Raw genomic sequence first — 16984 nt, 5'->3', positions numbered from 1 at the left:
ACCAGTAACCTCTCTTGTTGTAGCAAAAATTATCTCAGGGGTCTCGTTTTATGCATATAACGATGGAGTATAGGCGCTGTTTCATATCTGGATGGACGATTGTGATATTGGGAAGGAAACTAATTGATTGGAAGCATAGCGTCTGGTTGTCTGTTGCGGTTCCCTTGACATGGGATTCTTCAACCCCTTTTTTTATGTCACAATCTGCTACGCTTACAGAGAGTAAGTATGCAATTGTTTATATGTACAACAAGAAATTAGCTCTTGCCTTTATGAAAGCAAGTAGATTAGGTCCGGCTTCATAATCCAGAACTTGGATGCTGATCCAAAACTTTGAATACTCTATTCTTTTTAAATGTATATTTACGTTGAGCAATTGTATATACATACTGTGATCAAACAATGAGTTGTCGTACGTTGAGTATTGAATTTAATATGTCCGGCTCAATGTTATAACATCAAACTTTCGCTTGACTGAAATATCACATTGTTTCCTCGAATCATACAATACCTAATTACAGGTAAATTCACAATTCTATTTTTAGTATCGAATTCTTCCATACATCCATCGTATTCTGGTTTGATGCCTTATGCCTTGTGCGGCGTCGGAAAGCTTCCAGTGACGTTGATATGCTCGTGATACGCTACCGCAGCACTTGTCTATTTAGCGGGGCTCGGTCTTCTAGGAGCAAACCATCTACAACTCTTACTTATTACCTACACCTTCATAACCACAAAATTCCCACGACATTTATTTCCTGAAAGATCTAAGTAATATAGGAATTTGTATACGATGTTTCGCGCGCAACAAAATGCCTTTGATGAGGTCGTCGGTAAGTCACAGCCTATGATTTTATTCGAATCCCCAGTTATCTCGAATGAAGCCTTGAGCATGGTGCTAATTCATGGATGCTATAGCTAAGGCGACCGACGAGAACCTTACCTCAGAAAATTGGGAATACATTATGGATGTTTGCGACAAAGTAACCGGTGAAGATAGTGGCGCTAAGGATGCCGTTGCAAGCATGATAAAGAGGTTGGCGCATCGAAATGCTAACGTGCAATTATATACTTTAGAGGTAGGTCATCGCGTGAGCTGGAATCGCTTCCAACAAACCTGACATTCATTATATAGCTTGCCAATGCTTTAAGTCAAAATTGCGGAGCGAAAATGCACAGAGAGTTGGCTTCGAGAGCATTCACGGATGCACTATTGAGACTGGCGAACGATAGAAACACACATCAACAAGTCAAGGCAAAGATTTTGGAACGGATGGCTGAATGGGCAGGAATGTTTAAAGACCCTGATTTGGGGATTATGAATGATCAATACCACCGCTTGAAGAGCCAAAATCCCAACTTACATCCGCCTTCCGCCCCATCAAAGAATCGACTCACAGATTTGGATCGTCAGAAGGAAGAAGAAGAATTACAGATGGCATTAAAATTATCCATTCAAGACAAAAGCAGTCAGCCAAAACCTGCACAACCATCAAATTCATCCGCAGGTCCGGCACAATCGCAACAAGCTGCACAGCCACAACAAGTACCATCTGGGACTACCGCGGCTACTGTCTCAAGAGTGAGAGCACTTCACAATTTCCAACCTACAGATGCAGATGAGTTACAGTTTCGAAAGGGGGATATTATCACAGTTGTAGGATCAGTGTATAAGGATTGGTGGAGGGGCTCTCTACGAGGGAAGACTGGTATTTTCCCATTAAATTATGTCGAGAAATTGGTCGATCCCACACCAGAAGAATTACAACGAGAAGCTCAAATGGAGGCCGAGGTTTTTGCGGAAATCAAGAATGTCGAGAAGTTACTTACATTATTGAGTACTTCATCATCTCAATTAGATGCCCGTGATAATGAGGAAATTACGGTAGGTTTTTTGTATCCTCATTTTCCAGCCACTTTCTGACATATTTAGAAACTTTACCATTCTACTCTTGCAATTAGGCCAAAGCTTATTGAGCTTATTGGAAAGTACTCTCAAAGAAAAGGTAGGCAACATTCGTCCAATAATACGGCTGTTGATCAGCTCACTAACATACATTAGACGATTTCACACAACTCAATGAGAGATTCATTAAATCATGTCGTGATTATGAAAGTTTACTTGATGCCTCCATGACCCAGGCACAACCTTATCAGTATGGTCGTCCTGGGCAAGTACCTCAAGGTCCACAAGGTTATGGGTACCCTCCTCAAGCCGCAAGACCACAACAAGAGCCACAGCGATATTATACACCATCTCAGTCAGGTGAGTGAACTCGACTTTTAATAAACATTAACATACTGAGTCTATGCAGAACCTCCATATCAGCCGCAACCATCTCCATCTAACGGTTATCCTCCTCAGCGTAATGGACCGGCCCCCTTTTACGTTGTAGCTCCAGGTCAACAACCTCCACAATCAGAGAGTCATCAACCATATCCCGGTCAACAGCCTTCACAACCAGAGAGTCATCAACCATATCCCAACCAACAGCCTCCACAATCAGAGAGCTATCTACCATATCCCGGCCAGCAACCTCCACAATCAGAGAGTCAACAGCCATACCCCCAAAGAGACCCTACTCCTCGTATTCCATCAGGCTCACAACCACCCCCTCTTGAAACTAACAGTCCTCCCCCAACTCAATACCCAACCCAACAACCACAGACTGGTCATCGCCCCCAAAGTACATACTCTAACCCACAAGAACTTGCAACTTCTGTCTATGATTCTCCGGTTCAACAACAAAATCCTCATCCATATACTGCATACGCTGAGACAGACCCATATTCAGCCACACCTGCCCCATCTCAACCGCCTCAACAATACAATGCTTACAAACCTCCTCAACAACCATCGCAACCTCCTCAGCCATCTTACGAACCACCAGCGCCCCCGGGTTCGTTGCCAAGTCCAGTTCAAGGGAGCCCATATCCAGTATTAGGGGATGCGAGGTCAACATTGCCCAGCCAGGGGCAATATAAGGCATATCAGAGACCAGATAGCAGTGATAGTAATCAGGGACCAAGTCAGGGGTTAGGTAATGCACCTAGTGCGCCACCTGGAGGCGCATCCAATCCGGCGGATTTTTATAGGCAAAGTGCTGCTTATTAAATTGGTTGTTAGAGCGTATGTTGGAAAGGAGACGAGGGACTAGTGCGAGGATGAATGAGGTTCTTTCAAGAATTTAACGTGGACGGATTTTAGCGAAGATGAAAGGGGGGCTATTTGTGAAGTGCGAGGAATGAAGGAAGGAAGTTAAGTTAAATTAAATTATGGAGAAGTGCGGAGAGGGGCAGGGGAATTTGCGTTCGGACGGACGGATGCACGGATTGATGAATTGATGTATAGTCAATTTTATAAGCATTGATTTCTGTGAAAGGAATGGTATGGGAGGGGAGGAAAGGGAAGGAAAGGGAAGGGAAGGAAAGGAGGGAATTAGAATGGAAGCAAATATGATATAAAATAAAATTGAGGTTTCCGTAGTCGGCAGTTGTTGGTAGTTGAGAGTTGATAATTACTAATTGAATATTCAGACTAAGGTCTATTGTCTTATTTACTTCCTTGTATCTGTATTTCTGTTTATATCTATGTTATATCTGGTTCTTTTGATATAGTTGATATAGATGTTTTTAGGGAGGGGTTTAAAAGTTGTTAAAGGAGAGAATAGGGGAGGGAAACGGGAGGGATAGAGAAGGAGAGGGGAGAGAGAAAAGGGCGTATTTGAATAATAATTGCAAAATGAATAGATAGATATAATAGAATGGGATGGGATGAAATGGGATGAAATGGGATGAAATATTATAGAATAAGAAAGGAGAATGATAAATGAATGAATGAATGAATGGATGGATGAATGAATGGATGGATGAATCTACTGAATTGGATCGAACTGTATAATCCCTAAACACATTAAAAAAAGTTCTAGTAGTTCAAATCAAGTATAGTATACGATTTACTACAAGCTACATATACTAGAGTTGACTATATCGACCGCTTTAAATATCTAATTCGCCTAATAGTCTTAGCGTGCTTTCTTGTATAAATAATATTCAGTCGCTAAGAGCGGTCTATAAGTAAACTCATTAACTAATCATAGTCAAAAGTAATATATAGAATATAAAACTGGTTGATAGTAGTATTCAATCAATAAGTACCCGCACACCTTTGCTATCGCTGTGAGTTAAAGGAATAATCATATCATGATCATATTCAATATCTTGCTGTTCTGTCTCGAATAGGTGCATTCTCGGAAATACTCGGAGAATTAATGCTGTAACCAATAAGTAAAGTTCACAGGTAGCGAGACTAGACGTTATGTTAGTATATAAGTATTAATCAACAATTGAACTTGCATACTTCCTCCCAATGCATGCTCTGCTGCCTTTAGAGAACGACAGAATATGACTCTCAAGGTCCTTCTTGCGCTCCAGATTCTTGCTCATCCATCGTTGCGGAAGAAAGGAATGCGATTCCGGCCAGTTCCTCTCGTCGTGGTGGCTAATTGCAGATGACATTCCGATAGCGTAGCCTCTAGGAATCAAAACATCAAAGTAAACAGGGTTTCTGGTCCCGTGTGACGGAGTCCACGAGCCCTGGTAACGGTGGTCTTCCTCCGCCAACACTCGTGATGTTCGTGCGGATATTCCATACGACAATCGTAGGCCCTCTTGTATTACGGCGCTCAGAAATGGCAGTTTCTGTAGCGCCGTCCAGCGAGGTAGATCCTCCGCGATATTTATCGTAGTTTTCAGCTCCTGCGTCAACTGTTCCAAGATGTCTGGTTTTGATAGCAAATGGTACGTAATAACGGAGACTGTCCAACTGACCGTCTCCGTCCCACCGCCTAGAAATGCAGCCGCCTCGTCTGTAAGACGTACCAATGACTTTTCATAGTCCGGGAGTTTAGAATCCAGTAGTGAACCAAATAAATTCGCTCTCCCTAGCAAGTTTCCTGTATTTCGGCTCGTCTGGATGTTTTTGATTTTGTTAAGAATATCAATCCGTAATTGTTTGATCAACAGTTCCATATCTGAGGAGACGTAGCTTGATAGCCTTGAAGCAGCGAGAGCGATGTGTTTTAGTGCCGGGAAAAAGCGGAATATGTGGACTGTATGTAAAAGTGCGAACAAGCTCGGCCTGAAATTCGGCTGCTAACCTTCTTGCGCGACAAATCCAAAGGGCTCTCCAAAGCGGTAGTCAGCAACCACATCGGATGTGAAGCAAGAGTATGCTGCGGTAATATCGAGGGGATTGGGGCATTCGCTTTCCTTCAGGAGTTTATCGCAAAGACGCTGAACTAAGCTTTGAATTAGCGACTCGACTTTGGCAAACTGTGCTTGCGAAAAAAACTTGGCTAATGGTCGTCGGCGCAGACGATGTAGGTCGTGATCGATAGTTGCAAATATTGAATGTTCCATCATAGAGCCACTAACTTGATGTTGAGGCTTGTTGCGCTTGCGAGCACCCACACCGTAGATCTCGGCAGCAAAAAAACTGTCTGCACAATGTACTTCATTAGGATTGATGCGTACGACAAGGACCTATATAAATTCGTTGTTAGCTTTTGTGTTCCCCATCGACGACGTTGTTGAACACCCACCATATATATCATGCATTTTCCTGATTTGCCCCGTGTATCGGCCAAACCTAATTGTGTCACAGTAAAATTCTGGTAGATACGATGCCGCTGCGAGCTTCGGACCTGGAATACGGCTCAGCGGGTGCAGAGGCGAAATATTCCACATGGCCAGAATGACATGATATCCAGTTATCACACTGATAAGGAACAATGCGATTTTAAAAGTCAAGGATTCCGATGTATTGTATGGTAGATAGTCTGAAACGGTCATTGTGTTGTTATTCGATTGCATATATCATAGAAATTACACAATTAGGATGGATAGATAGTTTACCATTGTTTATGTTGCTGGTATATTTGTATGAGAACCTCATTTAACATGTAAAGGGTGGTTTAGTCATTAGTAGTTCATTGTATTGAACTGTAACGAGTTGTTGGAAGCTAGTAGAAATCACTCGTATATGCAAAGAATGAAAATTATGCTCGTAAGGTGGCCACGAGTTCATCCGGTCAACATGACCATGTATATCGCAACTGTCTGCATATGCAACTTAAATTGTCAATTTCCATCTCTGTACGATACTATCTAACGATATACTCGGGAATATAAATTCGAGTTAACATAAACATGTCTACTTATCAGGGTAGCGAGATATTTTTTGGACCGCCCTTCATTCGGTTGCATATCAGACAACGAGTCAGTATCCCCTACTCCGAAAGTGGTCCGTGCGATATACCTTGAACGATAAAGTTTTATTGGATAGAATGCCTATTTTAATGATTTCTCAGTTACATTATTTATAAGATAAAATCTTGACTTCAAATTTTGATTTTTTGTAATTTGAAAAAGAACAAGGATTGAAAGAGTAGTATGTATTATTATATTCTAGATTTTGATATAGAAATAATATTGATTGAATTTTATATCAAGAAATAAATGTGAATGTTGTTTTATATTCAATGAATCCTGATGATCTGATTGGTCAATAAGTCTTTGTTAAGCGACGGAGTCCATTTTCAGCGGTCTAGGGGATAATACTACTTCAGACAAATTCTGCATTGATTTCAGTAAGACATACAACCTGTCCGGGCATTTTCTATGCATAGCAATTAAGTGCGGCTTGTTGTACACGACTAGCTCGTTTCTTTTCGAACTGCCACATTCGGCTATATTGTACATACCTAGATGCAAGTATACATTACTTGTGGTGATATTGCTTATCAATACTTTTCTACTACTCTGAGATGCAGCCGGAAACGTCAGGGGCTCGAAGAACCCTGTGTTTGACCCATTGATAAGCTGCAAAAGCACTACAGATGTGATCGATAGTGAAGACACCAGGCTAAATGGTATGAAATCTAAGTTTATTATAAATATATTAGCAATTTCTATATAACCTATAGCCGAGCTGCGACAACACCAGCGATGTTGAAAGTTGACAAAAGAAGTAACTCAACATACCCCTTCGAACTGGGAAATGAATGCTTAGCAAATTCATCTGACAAACTTCCGCTGATAAAAAATAGCCGAACACGTTCTCTCATTATTTATATCGACTTGACTATGCTGCAAATGAACACGATCATATGCTTGTGTAATGCACTACCAGATATACAACAACTATACTGTTGTTGCCTACCCCTAGAGCACATGTCTATTAACTAAATTTGAGGTCATTTGCATTTGATACACGTTTGTCATTGTCAATTACAATAAAAATCTGTCCAATAACGTCCATTGACAGCTCCTCCCTCCACAAAAATATAAAATGACAAATTGGGATTTCATAGTCTAGCTGATACTTGCTGATACTTCCACGATAAGCCAGCAAGTACCACTTGTATTATTAGATCCAGCTTAAGCTTAATCACGATGTATACAGGAAAAGCCACTGTGAGCTTATGTCTCCCGAAGCACTTTGACCTCAATGGTCTAAGACTCAGTATCCATCGATATATCAATCTGTGTGAAAGTTCAGCGTATGCAAAATGACAAACTAGAAAGGTTTGAATTACCTGTAGAAACGGTGCAAGCTTGTAACGACCCGTAACCAAATGCCATTGGAAATATCCAACCAGGAAATAATCGACTGACTTTAATAGTTCAGTATCATGCGAACATATCTCTCTACATCGTTCCATGCATCCAATAGTTTCGTCTAAAAGGTGCTGTAAGCCCTTATGGCTATTTTCGGATCGAATGTGAGAGTTTATCTCTTCGTATATCACCTCGTCCCCTACCACCCTCTCTTTATACCAACTACAGAGGTCGTTGACAAATGACATGTATCGCTCCAATTCGCAGTCGACTTGCTTCTTTAAGACCAAGTCTGAGTGATCACGGAGAACCATAGCTGTATGAGGTGCTGCACTGGTAGCAAGTTGCTTCCAGTACCATGGGAAGTGAACCGAGGACTTAGAGAGTGTGTGAACACGACCGTGAAGCAAATGCTCAATTCGTGTCATTAGGATGAAGTCGATAAGTCCTTTCAGGAAGTACCAGTACTCTTCGTCAGAGAAATGTTTTTTCATCTTATCGAGATGAGAACGGAAGCTGGCCATGAACGATGTCGGGGCAGTCTCCATTGTAACTAGAGATGTGTAGTCTGAAACCTGAGGTTCCTCGTCATCTACAAGGAATGTGTATATGAAATAGATAGTGTACATAATCTCAAGATCTCTCGGAAGACGAGGAGAAAACCACATTCGCGGTGCTGCACATGAAAAGAAAACGATGGCTTCGAATCTTTTTCGGCGTTGATTGATCCATGGCTGTTCGTAGAAATGCTGCCTAACAGTTGATTCAAAAGAAACGCAATCATCATCACGCGTGAGGAGACCGTCTCGTTCATGTAATACTGCCTCGTAGGTCTGAGGAGAGCATGTCCTCTTGACTCTGCAGAACAGCTCTTTGAGCAAAGGTGAAAATGACGATTGAACAAATGACTCCATGGTTAAAATGTCACAAGGTTATAACCAAAATGATGGAGAATATATATATATATATATGCACAGTACTACGATACATCCGGTATTTGAGGGATTTTTCCATTACATACGACCTCGACGTTGATCATAATTTCGACAATGTAGCTTATCAAGAAATTGAGGATATCAGTAAGTCATACATATCGCTGATTCATTCATTTCATACACTTCTGCAACTGATATATGTCACCGAGTCGTGTATTTCAGCAAGTTATATATCTCACTAGATTGTAGATCGTGCATTTCAGCAAATTGGACACATCACTGAGTCGTACAGTTACACAAGTTCAGTGCCCCTCGTTTGCACCACCTCAAAAGATCTACATAGGCTTTAATGTTAAGAGGTTAACAAGTATTCAACTTTAGTCCATCTCCGATAGTATCAGTTCTACAAATACTATCACAATCCTCTATATTGATTTTGAAATCGCTAGTTTTGATCAATTCAAAATAATTGTGTAGCGAAACATCAAGAAACTTGATGTCGATCGAATCCACGGTTGTTGATTTATGGAAAGTGAAGTTCAAGGTAGTAATTGAGGTAGGTTTAGATTTTAGATAGTCTAGAAGAGGGGTGGTCCGAAAGTGTGGGACTTAGCTGATGAGATTATCACCAGATCAAATATTTAAGCAAATTATCGAATCTTGCATTTCAATAAGCTATACATATGCAATCCAGCAGGTTATGTATATCACTAGATCTTGTATTTCGGTCCTTCAATGCATATCACTGAGTCGTGTATTTCAACATGTAACATACATCATTTAGTCTAAAAGACTTTACAGAAATGATCTACAAGAAGCTAGTGAACAAAGTGAAATCGCTTATTAACCGCTGCTACATACAGATAGTTTTATCACATGGCATCAGAATACGAAAATGCAAACCTCCATGCCCTTAAACGTTCCAAAACTATTTATATTACAATCGCCAGACAGGTAAATTAGATTTTAGCCAAAGGCGTTACAAGATCATCTCTCATTCTTGTTCTATACACAGGTGTTACCATGGATTATTTTCATTCCATTTTAGAAAATATTCCGGTCCTTAATCTCTTCATAAAGTTCACCATTGTCTTAACAATCTACTATAACCTAGTAGCTGTTTATCGAATATGGTTTCATCCTTTGGCGAAATTCCCTGGACCCCGTATTTGTGCAATCACATTTTTATACGAGATTGCGTGGGATTACTTCTATGAGGGCACCTATGTGTACAAGATTGAGGAGTTACATGATCGCTATGGTGAGAACACTAACTATGATGGTTTTTGAAAGATCGATTACGCTAATTCTTCAAATCAGGCCCTGTCGTCAGAGTTAACCCCGCTGAATTATCTATTAGAGACCCGGAGTATTATAGAACAGTATATGTTGCTAGCAACACAAGGTCCACTTCCGCCTATCCTGCATTCGCTGCAGGTATGGGTATTCAAGGTATTCCTTCTTATCTATTTAAAGATGATCCGACGGCCTGACTTTCCGCAGGCTCTCATCCTGTTACGATAGATCATCAACTTCACCGCCAGCGGCGCAAACCATTGGAGCCCTTCTTCACGAGCTCAGGAGTCAAGAAGATCTATCCACTACTGATGGAATTAGTCCAGAGTCTCATATCTCAGCTCAGAGAGAACCTCGAGAAAGATACCATAGTCCGGCTTGATCACGCACTCTTTGCTTTTGCTGGAGAAGTTATGTGCAAAGTTTGTTTTGAGAACCAAAATTCCACGTTTCTCTCACAGCCTGATTTCTATCCCCAGTGGTGAGCTTGTTCCACATAACAGCCCTCATGGGATCCTAATTATCACAACAGGTTTACTTTACTCCATACGATAACTCGTTCTTCGCCGATCATTGTGAACTTCCCATGGATCTTCAGGTGTGCATTGTCAACAGAGTAGCCTTTATTTTCCGTGTGCTGATATTCATTTATGTAGAATTGTGGAGCTAATTCCTGCATCACTGATCACCAGGCTAAGCCTCTCAGGCGAAATGCTGATGAACTGGAGAACTGTAAGCGCAACACAATATTTCGAAATACTTTCGAGTAGGATGAAAGATTGTGCTAAGATGGCTTTTAGATGTCTATCGAATACATAAATAGAGTGAAGCAGAGAGTGACTTTAGAAAAGCCTAACGATTCCGGTGGCAAAAGTCCACCCTCTACATTATTCTATGACTTATTGACAAGTGATCTGCCAGCCTCTGAGCTTACAACTGAACGGCTTGGAGCGGAGGCACAAGTTCTTTTGATGGCTGGTACCATGTCTGTTGCCAGATCTATGGGTCATCTGGTGGTCCATATTCTCCTGAACGTGGATGTTAGACAGCGTCTCACAGAAGAGCTAAGTACCATCGACCCAGAAGGCTCGCAAAACATTCCATCATACCAAACCCTTCAGCAGCTTCCATACTTGCAGGCGTGTATCAAGGAGGGTTTACGGTCAGTTATTCTACGCATCAGATGATAAGCTAGTGAAACTAAACATAGGTAGAATGAGCATTGCTTCAATGCACAGATTACCTCGCTGTTCACCTGATGTTGCACTTCAATATCATGAATGGATTATACCTCCTGGAGTAAGCTTGAAGCAGTGCACCAAGTGTACCACCATGAAACTGATGCAAAATTAGACACCTGTAGGTATGTCCACGTATTTGATGCATTACGACCCGGATGTATATTCAGAACCAAAAGTTTTCAAGCCTGAAAGATGGCTTGGTGAAATAAATTCGAAGATGCTCAGGAACTATGTTCCATTTGCCAAAGGATCTCGTGACTGCTTAGGTACAGAGTAAGGGCACTTCCCAATACCAGAATCATCAGAAGGCTGACTCACATGCATAGGCTAGCTTATGCCGAGATCTCAATGGTTCTTGCAGCTATTTTCGGTCCGCTCGGACCAAAAATTAGTCTGTATGAGACCGACAGCTCTGATGTTGACCCCTATCATGCATTTGTGGGGTCGCTCCCCAAGCTGAGCAGTAAAGGTATTCGGGTAACAATGGGATAACAGTACTGGAAAATGCAAGTCTGTAAGCAAAGTTGGCCGACTTGGAAAACACCAGAGTCTTGCATTTTAAGATAGTAATTGGTTTGTTACAGAGCTACTACCATATGATCAGTGGACCTGAGGCTCAATGACCAGCGGGTCATAGTGGAACCCCCGCGGAAGTATCACATAGTCAGAAGAAAGCAAAAGTCTATATGCGCAAGATGTGTTTCCTTGGTACATGAAGCTTCGTATTCAACTCAATGGGTTGTTCCTACCTAGCAAATTCAGTTTCTCACTTGATTGTCTTTTAACCTAAATCAGTGTCCAATATCGCTTCTGTGTGATACCAAGTCAGGTAGAATACAATACTTGGGTATTAGGATTGCTTCAAGTACTAGATTGAATTTGAAACTGCCACAGTGCCAGGAGAGAGCTGTCTAACACTTTACGAATAGGTAACTCGGAGCATTTCGAAAACAAACAAATGTAGGATGTTCCGGCAACTTAGCCTCCAAGGGCGACTACTGTGTCATTGGTTTCAGCAGCTATTTCGGTTCCAGTATTAAGACGAACAGGTTATGTTGTGCCTCTAATATCACATGGAAGTGTTACTGAGAAGTGGGTTGTGTTAATAAACAAAGAAGAGGAGATTAAAATCGTAGGCAGTATTAACTAATTGATAGAATTCCCATCTGCATATTTGCATGTTTATATACCGGCATTCGGAATCCGTAATCGGAAGTATAGCGTATTAGGAAATCATCAGGTACGTAGGTTGGAGATTATCTGAAGTGAAAACATGCTCACCGGCTACTTTGATACATTCTGCAGATAGATATGCTAAACACTCCAGGTGGCGGAATAGTATAGTTCTGGAGATCGGTAAATGGTTACTGATGGTGATACTAGGATCTTTTTATTTGCGTTTGTATTTGTGTCTTTCTTGGTTTGGATTTGACTTTGGCTTTAGGCTGGTGAGTTGGGATTGTAATTGGGGGCAAGATGTCGAGATTGGATGAACCTTTCGTTGAGGTAAAGTGAGGAGAGAGGAGAGAAGCGAAGTGAAGAGGTATATATTTGAGAAATCTGCCGTATGCGGATTTGATGCTAGGTATTCGTCTTGATGTGGTAATATTTGATATTTGATGCTCGATATTTGATGTTGGACATTTGATGTTCTGTTTTATATTGATGGAATAGATAGTGGTCCGATTATGGATGGTCTGAGAGATTAGCTAGGTAGATAGATATACGTTCGTCTTCTTCAAAAACTAGACTTCAATAATCATCAATCACTTACCAACCTCCATATCTGGTGATCTGGAGCTTGATGTATTATAATAGTAATATCTATATTTGTCAGATTTCAACATGATCTATTCAGTCTTCTCTTGTAAAAATTCTTCCCTTAAAAGTTGTATGTTCATTCTCTTATTTTCACAATACCTCGTAGCTGAATTATCACGTGCATGTGTACCTATCCTAGTCCACATGCCTCGGCTACCGATCCAGAGTACAGAGTAGGATCTGCAATTTGTCCTACTGCAGGCTTGTGGATATTTAGGTTAATAACTCGAGTAATAACGGCAAAGGATCCCGAACCTAGTCGGCTGATCCGTCTATCCATCCATTGAAATCTGGAGACCCCAAATCCCCAAAATCCCATCACTTTGATAATTTGACATTTGTAGGTGCTCGCGGAGAATCAACCCTGGAAAAAGAAATCAAATGTGTATATCAAAGTTCAAAGCCTCAGCAACTGATCTAACTGTTGGGAGGCAAAATTGCAAATGCGGCGAAGACGGGTATTTTTTTTATCTAATACGAAGTCGTCGAAGGAGCTTGTGATGAAAAATCTTAACCATGTTCGGTTTCCCAAGCTCCAAGTACAGACTATCGACACGCACTAAATCCCGAGAATATGGTTTCCTCAATTTGAAAAACTTTCTTGGGACGGAGGATATACTGGTTGGAAATTGGTTGATTGCATATATGTGCATGTCGGGATGGGACTTTTGAATCGAGATTGGGCTTTGCGGCCAAGGTGAGAGGTGCACCGGCTGCGCCGCAGATGGTGTGTTGGTTGGGGATCTGTAATGAATGTTGTCGTTTGCGGGAGCGGTATTGTTGGGATTGAGAAGGTGGTTTATTTGGTTAAGGAAGAAATAGTATCTAAATGTTGCTGAGTTGTCGATCGATGCATTGAAGTAGTTTTAATGGTGGTGAATTCTAGAAGCATGTCGCCCATGTAGCATGCATTGTCCTACAAACTAAAGTACTTGCTACGAGGAAATCCCTTCTGTCTCCTCAAAAACAAAATTTCCCCAGTCTAGCACTAGTAGGCGGCAATGAGCCATCAACCTTACCTACGATTGGTCAACCTCACGAGATGCAGACACAACCCACATAAATGCACAACTCATGACATTCACGTGACATCACGCTACGTTAACACTTTCCTAGTGTAAAATATCACCCAATGTCTCATTGTACAAACTGACACTGCAACGCTTCAAAACAAACACCCATCGCTCGTTTCACCGCCACCGAAATATAAACGAAACCCCAAAGAAGACAGACGAGGAAAAGCAGAGAGCTGGACCGAATAATGATCTATCACGGACCTCCATCAGGAACCCGTTTTAACCAGAAGCGTGATTATTCTATTTGAAACTTTTAGTCCCTTGTCGTTGGATAGGATATTCATTCGTGGAAAAGTGATTTAAGCATTGCTTGGTATACAGGTGACAAGCGGATACCAAAAGCCAATCTCGCCAAAAATTCGCTCGATTGTCATGTCAGGCGTTGTCAGCTTATTCCTATTCTGGAACACGGGGTAGTTACTCCGCAAATGACTTCTGTACTGGGAAACACGTCTTCGAATCAGCAGTTCTGATATTTCTCAAGGGTTGAGATTTTTTTGCCTCCTCACGGCCAGCCGATAATGGGATGAGATTCATACGTGCAAACGGAAGGATCAAGGATCCGAAGTCTTGTGAATGCTGTAAAAAGTATACTTGCATAATGTACGACCCCGAACCCCACAAAGTTGTATGGCATCTTTTTATTGGAAAAGAAATGCACACCAGGAATGCCTGCCCGAAAATCCGGGGTTGGAGGATAGACTGGTTCCAAAGATTATTTAGCGCTCCGCTATTGAGAGCATGCTTATTATGGCTGTACGAAGGGACAAGGCCAGCCTCCCATTGACAGGGTTCAAGATTGCCATCGTTACAGTACATAAGTGCAGCATATTCCGTTGATTTTGGAACCTCATCCCTCTCTCAGATCAATAGATCCTTTTCAATTGTCATAGTAATTTCTTGTTTGGCAGAAAATTGGAAGTCATGGCGGAGAAGACAAATACTCAGTACGAGGAGGCCGAGCTCGCTCACCCTCGAAGTGATGATGAGGTATGGTTCAGAATATACAATTCAACTTCCTCACAGGTCAATTCTAACCTCAACTAAATCTACAGAAACATGCCGAAGTTGGAGCCAAAGTCGTTCTCGGAAACGAGACATTCAACGAGGCAATGCTCAAGGAGCCCCCCAAGGCTTTCACGTGGTCAACAATTCAACTTTACACTGCTTGTTTTATCGGATTTTTCTGTGCTACCATGAACGGTTACGATGGATCGCTTATTAACAATTTACTTGTCAACCCTTGGTTTCTCGAATTCTACCACGGTGAAAATGCTGGAATCTGGGCCGGTATTGTTACTTCCATGTACCAAATTGGTGGTGTAGTCTCATTGCCGTTCGTTGGACCCGCAGCCGATACTTTCGGACGAAGATTCGGAATGTGGCTCGGATGTCTCTGCATTATTCTCGGTACGATCATTCAAGGAGTTGCAACCAGAGAAGCAGGTGTAAGACAATTCATGGGTGGTCGTTTCTTGCTTGGTTTCGGTGTCAACATCGCTTCCGCCGCTGGTCCCATGTATGTCGTTGAGGTTTCCCACCCAGCATACCGTGGTGTAGTTACAGCTATCTTCAATTGCTTTTGGTAAGTTTAGTATAAAGCTTTTGTCAGTCCTTTTTTTAATCAGATTTAGGTTCACTGGATCAATCATTGCTAGTGGAGTCGCTCGTGGAGCAAGCAACATTGGAGGCGACGAATCATGGAGACTTATCATTTGGATCCAATTGATGTTCTCCAGTATCATCTTCATCTCTGCTTACTTCCTTCCGGAATCCCCAAGATGGCTCTACGTCAATAACAAACGCGATCAAGCCAAGAAGATGCTTACCAAATACCACGGAGAAGGAAACACAGAAAGCGTATGGGTCAAATTGCAACTCAACGAATACGAAGAGCTTTTGGAAATGGACGGTGCCGACAAGCGTTGGTGGGATTACAGAGCGCTCTTCAAGAACAGATCGACTTGCTACCGTCTCTTCTGTAACGTCAGTATCACGATCTTTGGTCAATGGGCCGGAAATGGTAAGTATTCTGCAATTCCCTACCTAGAAACAGTCTAGCTAACAAAACTCAGCTGTCTTGTCATATTTCATGGGCAAAGTTCTTGAGACTATCGGTATCGACAGTGCTATTGGCCAAGCAAACGTCATTCTAATCAACAACTGTCAACAATTCTGCTGGGCTCTCTTCGGTGCCGCAATGGTTGATCGTATTGGTCGTCGTCCTCTTCTTCTCTTCTCTAACATTGGTAAATAATCCTCCCCAATACACTATCGAAGAAACCTCTACTAACATCAATACCCACACAGGCTGTTGTGTAGTCTGGCTCGCCATGACCGTTTCCGCCGCTCTCTACCAAGAGTCCATTCCGGATCCCACAAACCCCAAATCCGTCGGCACCAATCACGCAGCCGGTACCGCCTCCCTCGCTTTCATCTTCATCTTCGGTGCCGTCTACTCCGTTGGTTTCACACCTCTCCAAGCTCTCTACCCCGTCGAAGTCCTCTCCTTCGAAATGCGTGCCAAGGGCATGGGATTCTCCGGTTTCGCCGTCGCAGCCGCCGGTCTCCTCAACCAATTCGCATGGCCCGTGTCGATGCAAAAGATCGGCTGGAAAACCTACATCATCTTTACCATTTGGTGTGCAGTTCAATCGACCGTTGTGTGGTTCTTTATCCCCGAGACCAGAAATCGTACCTTGGAGGAGTTGGACGAGATTTTCAACAGTCCCAATCCGGTCAAGACATCGATTGCAAAGAAGAGATTGGGTTTGGATGCGTATGGTGAGGTGGTTAATATTCAAGATGCTTAATTTTTCTCACTCTTTTGGAATTGTTACACGAGCAGAGACGTAGTTGTATCAAGTTTGTCGATCTGGAAGATATTTTCAAGATTTACGCACTAGGTGCAATTCAAATAGTTCTCCAAGTCAACAAAGGGGAGTTGTGACAGTCCCGCTCGCTTGTGGTGGATCGATGTTTATTTAGTCAGTAC

The 16984-nt window shown here is 42.0% G+C and overlaps 5 protein-coding genes across 5 annotated transcripts; 3 read left to right on the top strand and 2 right to left on the bottom strand.

Annotated features, from left to right (window-relative positions):
• Window positions 1–793: 793 nt before the first annotated feature.
• EAE97_009853 (uncharacterized protein) lies at window positions 794–3115 on the top strand (the record flags this gene model as incomplete). Its single annotated transcript, XM_038880368.1, has 6 exons — window positions 794–833; window positions 919–1079; window positions 1136–1885; window positions 1934–2006; window positions 2063–2266; window positions 2316–3115. 6 exons carry the CDS (start codon window positions 794–796, stop codon window positions 3113–3115), a joined length of 2028 nt encoding a protein of 675 aa, XP_038728735.1.
• A 1028-nt stretch (window positions 3116–4143) lies between these two features.
• Window positions 4144–5853, bottom strand: EAE97_009852 (uncharacterized protein; the record flags this gene model as incomplete). Its single annotated transcript, XM_038880367.1, has 5 exons — window positions 4144–4309; window positions 4361–5111; window positions 5160–5544; window positions 5604–5650; window positions 5706–5853. The coding sequence occupies 5 exons, from the start codon at window positions 5851–5853 to the stop codon at window positions 4144–4146; spliced, it is 1497 nt and encodes a 498-aa protein (XP_038728734.1).
• A 1662-nt stretch (window positions 5854–7515) lies between these two features.
• On the bottom strand, window positions 7516–8534 carry EAE97_009851 (uncharacterized protein; the record flags this gene model as incomplete). Its single annotated transcript, XM_038880366.1, has 2 exons — window positions 7516–7545; window positions 7599–8534. The coding sequence occupies 2 exons, from the start codon at window positions 8532–8534 to the stop codon at window positions 7516–7518; spliced, it is 966 nt and encodes a 321-aa protein (XP_038728733.1).
• An 897-nt stretch (window positions 8535–9431) lies between these two features.
• On the top strand, window positions 9432–11584 carry EAE97_009850 (uncharacterized protein; the record flags this gene model as incomplete). Its single annotated transcript, XM_038880365.1, has 10 exons — window positions 9432–9509; window positions 9636–9816; window positions 9876–10007; window positions 10059–10332; window positions 10384–10449; window positions 10508–10583; window positions 10652–11013; window positions 11066–11150; window positions 11205–11365; window positions 11419–11584. 10 exons carry the CDS (start codon window positions 9432–9434, stop codon window positions 11582–11584), a joined length of 1581 nt encoding a protein of 526 aa, XP_038728732.1.
• Window positions 11585–14913: 3329 nt separating this feature from the next.
• Window positions 14914–16802, top strand: EAE97_009849 (uncharacterized protein; the record flags this gene model as incomplete). The annotated part of the gene is made up of 5 exons (XM_038880364.1): window positions 14914–14979; window positions 15045–15574; window positions 15624–16012; window positions 16065–16238; window positions 16300–16802. 5 exons carry the CDS (start codon window positions 14914–14916, stop codon window positions 16800–16802), a joined length of 1662 nt encoding a protein of 553 aa, XP_038728731.1.
• Window positions 16803–16984: the final 182 nt, after the last annotated feature.

This window comes from Botrytis byssoidea (assembly GCF_014898295.1).
Source record: "Botrytis byssoidea strain MUCL 94 chromosome Unknown BBYS_024, whole genome shotgun sequence".
NCBI classification, from domain to species: Eukaryota; Fungi; Ascomycota; class Leotiomycetes; order Helotiales; family Sclerotiniaceae; genus Botrytis; species Botrytis byssoidea.
This window is presented reverse-complemented; position numbering and strand designations above follow the sequence as displayed.